At 40.8% G+C, this 12,515-nt stretch overlaps 1 protein-coding gene across 3 annotated transcripts in view; it reads left to right on the forward strand.

Moving 5' to 3' along the window:
* LOC143282062 (anoctamin-8-like) overlaps window positions 1-12,515 on the forward strand; it is a 50,390-nt gene that overhangs the window by 16,335 nt on the left and 21,540 nt on the right. For all 3 annotated transcript variants that reach the window (XM_076587512.1, XM_076587513.1, XM_076587514.1), the window contains 6 exons: window positions 491-607; window positions 1,458-1,585; window positions 4,409-4,570; window positions 8,684-8,972; window positions 10,927-10,982; window positions 11,835-11,909. In XM_076587512.1, coding sequence (XP_076443627.1) covers window positions 491-607; window positions 1,458-1,585; window positions 4,409-4,570; window positions 8,684-8,972; window positions 10,927-10,982; window positions 11,835-11,909 — 827 coding nt within the window. The remainder of the gene's footprint in view (window positions 1-490; window positions 608-1,457; window positions 1,586-4,408; window positions 4,571-8,683; window positions 8,973-10,926; window positions 10,983-11,834; window positions 11,910-12,515) is intronic.

The following is a 12,515-nucleotide window of genomic DNA, read 5'->3' on the forward strand; positions in this document are numbered from 1 at the left end:
AAAATACTTTGATAAGTTTTATCATAGCTGATTAACAAATTTAGACTCAATGTTGAAAAAAATGTGTTGACCAGTTAGTTTTAATGTACCATCCATCTCAGTATGAAGAGGACAATTGTCCAGTTATGTTTGGGTGGGTCAGGACATTTGTCCTTTTGTTGTCCATGTGGATGTACACCCCTGGTGTTCATGTGCATCTAGTTTTAGATAACTTTCTTTTAATGGATGATTATGTTTTCTCATATACATGAATATGATATGTTATATTACATGATATATATTGTATTATATATTGTATTATATTATATTCATTTGAATAACAGTATGTCCTTTTATATATCCAGGCTGAGGTATGCTTATGTGCATGAGAGCATTTGTATGTGTATGAAAAGAAGCCTTGACCAAAGCACATTCCTTGAATAGTTTTTAATGCTTCTTTGGTGGTGATAGCTCTTGTGACTTGTGGCTTGTGACTTTCTGACTGTTGCAGTGCCGAGGTTGGCGTCAAAGAACGTGGTGTCTGGTGTGTTCCCTCTGCACTGTCAGCGAGACCTGATTTACCTGCGACAGGCCTGGGTCCTCAGCTTCCTGAAGTACCAGCCCTTAGGTCAGGGTGCTGTTTCTGTGTTTGTGTGTGTGTGTGTGTGTGTGTGTGTGTGTGTGTGTGTGTGTGTGTTGGCATAGAATGTGTCATTATTGGCCAGTAGTGGTGGGACTGCATATCTTTACCCTTTTTTTGGTAAAAAAAGTGTTTCGTTTTATTTATTTTGTCATGTTATTTGGTTGGTTGGAATGTTTCTGTTTATCTTTTTGTGTATACCTGTCTGTCTGTCACTAGTATCAGTCAGTTTACAAGTCTTTGTTTATCTGTTGTATTTTACTGGAACAGAATGTTACAGAACGAGAGAGTTCAGTGTATAGCTGTACTATACATTTTGTGTCCTTTGCAAATCCTGTTTAGTATATCGTTTCGAACACTTTTCTGTTATTCATGTTGCAGCTATAGTACAGTTAACGTCAGTCAGTCATCACGAAACTCCTGTCAGAAGATTCAGAAAGTTTGAAGATGCACAGTGTCTGGTTATGCGTGACTAGACTCACAGAGAAAGACGACATTAACTGTTTCTTGTTTGTTTACCCTGACATACACATGGACTAAAATTTGCTATGTGTGTGCTGGACTGTTGCTCAACATTTCTCAGTTACAACTGACTACAGTGTATTTAAATAATGCAGGGATGAGATTTTCCCATAAATCTGTAAATCTTGATAGCCCCAAGGGTCAATCCTGAGATTTGTGTAAATCAATTGAGAAAATCAATGAACATGTATGTGTGATAGGTTCGTTTTCTGTTTGTTGGACTTGTATGTTTAGTTGCTTCTTTTTTTCTGTTTTTTTTTTTTTTACAGTAAGTTTGGAGCATCTGCAAGAATTATGTTTGTATTTCTTTTTACAGATTCAATCACCGAGTACTTTGGGGTGAAGATTGGGATGTACTTTGCATTTTTGGGTCACTACACCAAGTGGCTGGTGTTCCCTGCCTTTCTGGGTGTGGTCCTATGGCTGCTGCAAGGAACAAGTCAGGTGTGTCTCTTGTGTGCTTTTATCTGCCCCTTTGTCTGTGGTGGCCTTCACCTCCGTGCCCCATCTCGCTCTCTGCTATCACCTTCGGATTCACTCTGTTTTCATGTTCCCAGATTCAAACACTTCACAGTCAGCTGTCGCTCTTTCTCTGTATCTGGGGCCTTGCTTATGGAATGAACTCTATCATTTGCTTTGTTGAATCTCTGCATTCAGCTCTTTCAAGTCTGACCTTTACACCTACCTTTTTTCCAAAAATAGTCCTGCCCCGTTACCTTCCCTCCCCTGCCCCTTCCTCCTCTACAGTTCTCTAGCCGTCTGTTTACATGTATTTAAGTTTTGTTTTTGATCTCTCTTAATCTGTACATGTATGTGTGTGATTGACTGGTTTGTAAACCCTTTGCCTCTGCACAATATTCAGCACTATATAAATACTTATTATTATTAATGTCATTATCATGTTGGGGTGTATATCTTTTATGTGCCTGTATCAGTATATGTTGGGTTGTGTGTCTGTATGTTGGGCTGTGTCTCTTGTGTGTCTGTATGTTGGGCTGTGTGTCTTGTGTGTCTGTATGTTGCGCTGTGTGTGTATGTTGGGCTGTGTGTCTGTATGTAGGGCTGTGTGTCTTGTGTGCCTGTACGTTGGGCAGTGTCTCTTGTGTGTCTGTATGTTGGGCTGTGTGTCTTGTGTCTGTATGTTGGGCTGTGTGTCTGTATGTTGGCTTGTGTGTCTATGTTGGGCAGTGTGCCTATATGTTGGGCTGTGTGTCTGTTGTGTGTTTGTATGTTGGGCTGTGTGTCATATGTCTGTATGTTGGGCTGCGTGTCTCTTGTGTGCCTGTATGTTGGACTGTGTGTCTTGTGTGCCTGTATGTTGGGCTGTATGTCATGTGTGCCTGTATGTTGGGCAGTGTGCCTATATGTTGGCTTGTGTGTCTATGTTGGGCAGTGTGTCTATATGTTGGGCTGTGTGTCTGTTGTGTGTTTGTATGTTGGGCTGTGTGTCGTGTGTCTGTATGTTGGGCTGTGTGTCTTGTGTGCCTGTATGTTGGGCTGTGTGTCTTGTGTGCCTGTATGTTGGGCTGTGTGTCTGTATGTAGGGCTGTGTGTCTGTATGTTGGGCTGTGTGTCTTGTGTGCCTGTATGTTGGGCTGTGTGTCTTGTGTGTCTGTATGTTGGGCTGTGTGTATGTTGGGCTGTGTGTCTTGTGTGCCTGTATGTTGGGCTGTGTGTCTTGTATGTTGGGCTGTATGTCTTGTGTGTCTGTATGTTGGGCTGTCTCTTGTGTGCCTGTATGTTGGGCAGGGCTGTGTGTCTTGTGTGCCTGTATGTTGGGCTGTGTTTCTTGTGTGTCTGTATGTTGGGCTGTGTGTCTTGTGTGTCTGTCTGTTGGGCTGTGTGTCGTGTGTCTTTATGTTGGGCTGTGTATCTCTTGTGTGTCTGTATGTGGGGCTGTGTGTCTTTTGTATGCTTGTATGTTGGGCTGTGTATGTTGTGTGTCTGTATGTTGGACTGTGTCTGTTGTGTGGCTGTATCATGTATGTGGGACTGCCTGTATGTGGGGTGTGTCTTTTGTGTGCATGCATGTTGGACTTTGTCTTTTGTGTGCCTCTGTGGGTCTGTGTGCCTGTATGTAGGGTGTGTGTCTCATGTGTGCCTGTATCATATAGTGTATGTTGAGCTGTGTGTTTCGTGTGTGTGTGTGTGTATGTGTGGCTCTGTGTGTGTGTGTGTATGTGTGATGGGGGGTGTGGGTCATGTGTCTCTTGTGTTCCTGTATGTTGGACTGTGTGTTTGTGTACATAGGGTTTTGTGTCTGTTTTGTGCCTGTATACAGGGCTGTGTGTCTGTTGTATGCCAGTATGCGGGGCCGTGTTTGTGGGGTACCAGCTTTGGCATGGTTTGATGTGTGTCATTTGAAGGATTTGGGTGACATAGAAAATGAAGACATTCTGTTATATGTGTATGAATATGAATCTTAAAGTAAATGCTTGTTGGTAGTGGAAAGAAACAAAATGATTGCCAACAGGAGGTTGTAGAGTGAAACTGGCAGTTTAATCATAGTCAACATTCATATCACATCCATCAGTTTTTAATTCTTTTTTTTTTTTTTTTTTTTTTTTCATTGGTGCTGGCATTACCATGCTTGATTTTTGTTTTTTTGTTCCAGTATGTTTTTGTTCAGTACACTTATATCAGTGTGTGATTGCCTCATAAGATAACATTTATTACATTTTGATTTTTAGCATGACTGAAGTGCAGTGAAAGTGCTAGAAAGTGAAAGTGTTCAGACAGTCTCTGATGATGTAATGACAGCAGTAGGTGTTGCTATTGTGCCAGTTTCAGTGTGAAGTGATGACATTATTGTATTTTGTGTGCTTGCCTTTATCTGTGACTGTGTGTACATGAATGCATGTCTTAGTTATTTGTGATTATCTACTCAAATATTTTATTGGTGATGTGTGCATTGTATTTTGCATGTTATTATTTTACATATACTTTGTTAACTTTCCTTTATTTTCTGTTTATATTGCATTCTATTTCACTGCTGACTAGGCATTGTATAACATTGGTCAATGACCTTTACTGTGTTGGGCCTGTGTTTATTGTGAATGGGTGTTCTTGTTGGAATGTGGGAGAATGGTTGGACTATATGTTGTTCTGTGGAGGTAATGTGTATCACTATATGTTGCCTTTTTGTAATCAAAAGTGTCAATAGTATCTCTCCAAGAGATGTGATGATCTTGTATGAATTTGTCAGCAAACGTGTCAGCAGTTTCTCTGTTAGAGATAATGAAGTATTGTTGTGTGCTGTGTGTTGAGTGGTGGGAGGATGTGAACTGGGTGATGTTCAGCATCGTCAACGTGCTGTGGGCCACGCTGTACATCATCAACTGGAAACGAACCGGCGCCACCCTAGCCTACCGCTGGGGCACGCTGGACAAGAAGGACGATCTGCTTAAGGATCCCAGACCACTGTTCAAGGTAAATTGTATTGTCCTGTACTGTGTTGTGTTACCATTTGCAGAGATGAGATTTTTCGGTTAATTGGGTTAATCCTGAGATTTATATAAATCCATTGAGAAAATCAAGGGGTATATATATATATAATATATCCATATGTGTGTGTGAGGATCATTTTCTATTGATTGCTCTTGCGCATCAGTCTATATTCTTCAAACGGTTTGGATTCTTACTTGATTCCAAATGCAGTGAACTGTATGCTTGAAAGAATTCATTTGAATACACCGCTCACCATCATACGTTTCTTCATGTAGCATGCATTGCCTCCCTGAACCCCACAATGGGGCCCTGCCCATGTACCCTACCATTTAGGCATGCTTTTCAGCACTGTTCTTTTAAAAAAGGTCTTCAGGGGCTTTACCTCCTTAACTGCACCAGAGGCATTGCCTGATGCAGCAGTTAGATCACCACTCCACCACACCACCCCAACAACTCTTTCAGTAAATCTTAAAATTTTAGAATCTCCTCTCTGTCTTTGTCACAACAGATTTTCCTATGTGAAAGTCTGGCTGCTCTCTCCAGGGAGAGCATGTCCTTACAATGCAGTGCCACCCATTTTTTTCCATTTTTTCTGACAAGTGTATTTGTTCACCTATAGAAGTGGGGTTTTCAAAAGAATTTGCCAGGGACAACCTTTCTGTTGCCATGGGTTGTTGTTTTTTTTACGTGCGTTTAATGCATGCTACACACACAGGACCTTGGTTTATCGTCTTATCCAAATGACATGTTCTGGTGTTTCTATCTCATGCACATTACATTTTTTATGTGTGTTATATTGATTCTGTTTCACACGCAGTACATTTTTGTTTTCTGGCGATTCTGTCTCATGCCCAGTACATTTTTGTTTTCTGATGATTCTGTCTCATGCACTGTACATTTATGTGTTCTTGTTATTCTGTCTCATACACAGTAATTTGTTTATGTTCTGGCATACATATACTCCACCAGGCTCATGTTCAACTGACCTTCAGTTAGTGTTGTTGGCAGGGGGTAGAGAGAGGGTGGTGATGGACAATGACAGAAAATTGACATCTTACCTTTAATGAGTTTTTTTAGGATGAAGATCTGTGTGAAAAGCAGAAATTTCACATCCGTTTCCGTTCTTGGGTGATTTCCTATCAAAGTCTTCAGTGTAGGCAGATTTTGGGGGAACTGTTGCAGTGGCAATCTTCATTCCAGGGGCGTGGGGGTGTCTTTCTGTGTGGCTCTGCAACAAGCGACTGTCATCATCATTAGGGGCTTTTGCAGGTGGTATCCTGTACAAGAATTAGGTTGAACACCACAGAAATGATTCAGCAGCAGTGCAGGGTTTCCTCTGGTGTGTGGCCCTCTGAGAGTCCTAACATTGTCAGCTTCCTATGGTCTGCTTGCACTGGGACTGTGACAGATGGATCTGGGTGTGGCTGGGTTGGGTGGTGTGGGAGTAATGCTGCTGGAATGGTGCAGATGAGAGGATAGGAAAAAAAGAAACAACAACTACTCTTGGTCTTAGTGTTGCCATGGTTATCACAGACAACAGAAAGAAATGTAGGGATAGGTGACAGTGGTGAGTGAAGTTTTTGTGACGGGGAAAAAGAGATGCAGCAAAACACCAAGTTTGTGCGTGTCCAGGGCCTCTCCCTCCCTTCACCCCACCCCCACCCCCCTGCATCCCCTCCCCCCCACTCCCCCTCAGCAATAACGTCTACCTGTCTTTTCTTTAAAAAAAACAAAAAACAAAAAAACCCCAACATTTATCACATTCATTTCTGTCATAAGACAGGAATGAACTGGCCAGACACAGTTTAATATTTTGGAGCTATTTAATTTGTGTCCTACACACAGCTGTCCTGTTTACACTAGGTATGTGTATTATTGTTATTATTTGTAGTAGTAGTTGCAGTATTATCATTGATGTTGTTATTCCTGCTGTTGTTGTTGTTTTGTTTTTTATTATTGTAGTTGTTATTGTGGTTAGTATTTTTTTTTTTATATACATTTTTGTGGGCTGTAGTACTAACATACACTTGTATCTGCGAGTGGGCTTTTAGGTGTATGAGTGGGTGTTTGTTGTTTTTACCCCACCAGTAAGGCAGCCATGCTCTGTTTCTAACAGTGTTATTATTATCATTGTTGTCAAATTGTTCCTCTCTTACATGCTGCAGATCATTGTTGTTGCTATTATGTTTATTATTATCAAGTTATTCCTAAATTCATATTTCGTTTGTATGCTTCAGTATGTTTGATATCAAACTATTAATTATAGCAGTGTACTGATAAAGAAGGAGAATTTCTTACTGGTTAGGGATGGAGTTGAATCTGACATTTGTATAGACAGTAAACATAAATTCAGCCGATGAGAACCTATATATATATATTCCTTAGATTTGTATAATTAAAACACACTGGAAAATACATCATTTGCACTTACTGACTTACAGATGAAGAAGTGGTTTCCTAATCCAAGTGTATTTGATAATTTTTGAGTGGATATTTTGGTGTTGAGTTACTTAGGTTTCAGTTTGCACTTTTATTTCTGATGTATCTTTCTCTATATCATTTCAACAATTGCTTTTTTTTTTAATATGGTATTTCTATATCTTCCTCTTATATTTCATGTCTGTACTGGAAGGCACCTGAAAAGGTATTGTTATTTATAGTATGTTTGTTCATTTTAAAGAAAACTTAAAAACGCTCAAAAATCATGTACAGTAAGTTGGTGTGTTTTGATGCTAGATACCAACTTTGACTGCTGTATAGTCTGTCATACCAGCATTGCTTTATTGTTCTCAAATCTATTTTTGCAAAAGATAGCAGCAGAAACAGCATTGATTGTTTGTTTGTTTTTTTGGTTGTTTTTTTTCATACACCTTTCTTTATGTAGTATTGAAGGATACATGTATATGTAAAACTCACCTCATGGTTCTGAGTGTCACACAACTTGCAAAGTGTTCAGTCCATTGAAAGCAGAATATACTGCCTAGACCTGCAGCAACCTGTTGACAGAATACACTCCATAGACCTGCAGCAATCTGTTGACAGAATGTACTGCACAGACCTGCAGCATCCTGTTGACAGAATACACTATGGACCTGCAGCAACCTGTTGACAGAATACACTGCCTAGACCTGCAGTATCCCATTGACAGAATACACTGTCTAGGCTTGCAGCAACACATTGACAGAATACACTGCATAGACCTGCAGTATCCCATTGACAGAATACACTGCATAGACCTGCAGCAACCCATTGACAGAATACACTGCATAGACCTGCAGCAACCTGTTGACAGAATACACTGCCTAGACCTGCAGCAACCTGTTGACAGAATACACTACCTAGACCTGCAGCAACCCATTGACAGAATACACTGCATAGACCTGCAGCAACCTGTTGACAGAATACACTGCATAGACCTGCAGCAACCTGTTGACAGAATACACTGCATAGACCTGCAGCAACCTGTTGACAGAATACACTACCTTGACCTGCAGCAACCTGTTGACAGAATACACTGCATAGACCTGCAGCCACCTGTTGACAGTACAATGCATAGACCTGCAGCAACCTGTTGACAGAATACACTGCATAGACCTGCAGTAACCTGTTGACATAATACACTGTATAGACCTGCAGCAACCTGTTGACAGAATACACTACCTTGACCTGCAGCAACCTGTTGACAGAATACACTGCATAGACCTGCAGCATCCTGTTAACAGAATACACTGTATAGGCCTGCAGCAACCTGTTGACAGAATACACTGCATAGGCCTGCAGCAACCTGTTAACAGAATACACTGTATAGGCCTGCAGCAACCTGTTGACAGAATACACTGCATAGGCCTGCAGCATCTTGTTGACAGAATACACTGTATAGGCCTGCAACAACCTGTTGACAGAATGCGCTGCAAAGGCCTGAAGCAACCTGTTGACAGAATACACTGCTTAGACATGCAGCAACCCATCAATCTTACAGCTCTCACTTTGCTGTTGGCCCATCTGTAAGCTTACGTCAGTCTCTGATATAAGCCAAGAGTTGAGCTGGACAGTGCATAGCCCTGTAACAACAGAGTTGATGCTTCATTCCCACAGGGAGACCTGCAGAAGTCCCCAGTCACGGGCCACTTGGAGCCATACTACCCGGCCTGGAAGCGCAACCTGTTTCGCTACTGCATCTCCACACCCATCATCCTCCTCTTCCTGCTGCTCGTGTTCTACGTGATGCTGCTCATCTTTGAACTGCAGGAGTGGGTCAACAGGCTGGTGGTTGGGGGGGACATTCCCTGCTTCCTGCGCTTCGGGCCCAAGGTGCTGATGGCTGTGGTGATTGCCATGTTGGATGAGGTGTACAAGACGGTCGCCATCTGGCTCAACAACAAAGGTGGGTGGGTAGGAGTTAGGTTAATGGAAGGAAATGTTTTGAAAGAAATAACTTTTTCAGCATGAAGATGTATGATATGTGCATATGATGAGTGTTGTGTAGTGCGTGATGATTTTTTGTGTGTGTATGAGCATAAGTTAGTGTCTGAGTGTTTGGTTGGGTGTCTGTGCAGGGTTATGCATGTAAAAAAAAATTTTTTAATTTAATTTATTTTTTTTAGTGTTTATGCATGTTTTAGTTGGTTGTTTTTACATTGTACTATGCAGTTGGACATGTTTTACATTGAAATGTCTGTAAAAATTGTTATTGTTTTATTGTTATTATTTTCAGTTTCATTCAGTTTCTCAAGGAGGTGTCACTGAATTCAGAAAAATCCATGCATGCTACACCACATCTGCTAAGCAGATGCCTGATCAACATTATAGCCCAGTGCACTTAGTCAGGCCTTTACTGTATGCATATATATTTTCATATATACCAGAGTGGATTTCTTCTACATAATTTTACCAGAGGACAACATTCTCGTTGTCATGGGTTCTTTTTTTAGTGTGCCAAGTGTAGGCTGGGACCTTGGTATGGTCTCATCTGGATGACTAGACACTCAGTTTGATAGTCCAGTCAAACTTGGGAGAAAGGGTGAGAGCTGGATTCAAACCCAGACTCTCACAGACTGTATTGGCAGATGAGCATCTTAACCATTCTGCCACCTTCCTTCGTGTTATTTATTTATTTAGATTTTTTTTTTTTTTTTTTTTTTGCTGGCCCATCTTTTGCATCGTTTCAGTAGCATTACTCCTATGCCGCTCATTCAAAGTTCCCCTTACACGGCCATATCTGGGTTCATCTGTCACAGTCCCAACGCTGGCGATCCACAGGTATCCATCAGTGTTGGATCACCAGGAGGCCACACATAAGAGAACACCCTGCACTGCTGCTGAGTCACTTTGGTAGTGTTCAGTAGTGCCTGCTCTGATTTAACGTCCTTATGATATCACCTACCAAGCCCCCTACTGACGATAATAATGGCTTAGTTGCGGAGCCAGACTGAGAGAGCGTCTTCCCCAGAGTGGAGGCCGCCACAATGTCCCTCCAGCAACAGTCCCCCATGAATCTGTCAGCACTGAAGACCTTGACAAGACTCCGCCCAAGGGTGGAAGTGGAGGGGTATCAAAACTGAGGTCACCATAAGAGCAGGGCATGAAAGGTCACATAGTTTGGGACTTTTTTATACTGATGATGAAGGAGGAGGAGGATGACGATGATGATGATGATGATGCTATGGAGGTCCATTTAAGTTTGGGACTACATGACTAGGCTGTATTCTACGCTTACTGTCATAATGATGTCCTGGGTCAACCAGGCCCGAGAGATACAGACACTTGCAGTTTTGGTCAGGAAATTAGAGCAACACAACCAAAGATGCATCCGTAGGCTGAAAACATCCACCACTGCTGGGATTTGAACCTGTGTCCTATCAGTTGTCAGTCTATGATGCTTACCATTTTGCCACAGCAGCTGGTCCTGTTATCAGTGACACAGTGTTGTTGTCTTTTCATCGAAGTGGTGTATGGATGAGGTACCAACAGGCCATGTGGGCTTCTCATGAAGTGTTTCATAGCATTTTGAATCAAGTTGTTGTTGGCTCACATGTGCAAACAAAGTGAGTCCATGTATTAACCCTGTTTTTTGTTGTTGGCTGTTGTTTTTTACTTTGTGTGTGTGTGTGTGTGTGTGTGTGTGTGTGTGTGTGTGCGTGCTTCAAACAGTATCAGGGATGCAACTGTGTCCAGATATTATGGATATCCAGCATCAGACTGTTGTCATGTCAGATTAGCGATTTTGTGTTTAAGCATTTTCTGTTAAAGAGTATTCTGTTCTGCAAATTCAGATCTGTTATTTGATAAAACAGTGTTTTCCTGTGTGAGTGAAACAATGACTTCTCTTTTTGAAACAGAAAACCATCGACTTGAAGAAACTCATGAAACAAACCTGGTCATCAAGTTAGTGTTGGTAAGTGGACATAAAGATATTTTGCTGGTACATCTTTGTATTCCTTTCTTCCTTTCATTTTCTTTTCTTCTCATCAGTCACTGATTGTTGGTGTCTGTGACTGTGTATCTCTGTGTGCGTGTGTGTGTGTGTGATACATAAGTGTGCATCTGTTACACCATGCATGGTCTTGTCTGTGTGTGTATGTTTTGTATGTTTGTGTATGTGTGTGTGAGAGAGAGAAAGAGAAAAAGCTGTTGCCTATCTGAGGAATGTCTTTTTACAGTGTTTTCCATGAAGATAAAATGTAAGGGTCCCAGGGACCCTCTGTCCCATGTGGATACCTTCTGGAAATTCTGTGCTAGAAATTTCCACTTTTCTATTGCTCTCTTTATTTCTGCCTTTTTTCTTCCTTTGCTGTTGTCTGCTCTTTTTTTTGTTTGTTTGTTTTGTTTTGTTTTGCCTTCCCATCCATCACCCTTTGTTTTTTTCGAGCATGTCTTAATGCTTTTTTTCTTCTTCTCTCTTCTGCAGTCTATGATGTACTGTTTGTGCTGTTTTGCTCTGGTGATTAGGTAGTGAAATTGTAAACACTGGAATGGGCACTAGCTGTCCATTCTGCAGTGTTATTTGATTTATAATGGTCCAAGTCAATTTATTAACCACTTCCCTGCCAGAGATTAAGATTGAATATATATATATATGTGTGTATATATATATATATATATATATATGTGTGTGTGTGTGTGTGTGTGTGTGTGTCCTCTGAACTCAACTCGTTCAGGTGAAAAGGTTTACTTATAGGTATGGCACTGTTTTCTGGTTCCTGGAATGTATTCATGACGTGTGCTTTTGGAGTGTGCTGTGCTTCAGTTTCAGTTTGTCAACTCTTTCCTGTCACTGTTCTACATTGCCTTCTACCTCAGGGATATGGATCGTCTTAGGGAGGTGAGTGGTGGTTGCTGTTTCAGTGTTTGTTGATATGTACAAAGCCTTTCTGTTGTGTCTGTTTGGATCACTCTTTGTGCCAGTCTTAATCTGTAGGTCTGAAACAGCCTTTTGGTATGGTCCAAGTCAATTTATTAACTACTTGCCTGCCAGAGATTAAGAATTATATGTATATATCATAATGTATATATAATATATACATATATTTCTTTGTGTCCTCCAAAAAATTAATAGTTCTATATACCGATGCAAGAAATATGCACTTTTCTCTTTAATTCAAAATCATCTCCATAATTGATGGTTGCCGATACTAACAGAAAAGGGTAATTTGATATTTTTGGTACGTTTGTTTTTCACTTGGTCATATATCTTGCAAATAGTGATGATTGTGGAGAATGAAATCATGTTTTCAGTACATTGTCAAACAAATTGAGATACATAAAATCAAATCACATTGTATACAATGGAAATTCAGTGATCTGTTCCATATAGACAGGCTTTTCATGAAGATAGATGAAATACTTTAGTTTGAACTGGAAGAGGCAGTCTTCACATTAAGTTGTTGTTGTTTTTTTTTTTTATTCCTTTCTGTCAGTATAACATTCA

This window comes from Babylonia areolata, chromosome 5 (assembly GCF_041734735.1).
Source record: "Babylonia areolata isolate BAREFJ2019XMU chromosome 5, ASM4173473v1, whole genome shotgun sequence".
In the NCBI taxonomy this organism is placed as follows: Eukaryota; Metazoa; Mollusca; class Gastropoda; order Neogastropoda; family Buccinidae; genus Babylonia; species Babylonia areolata.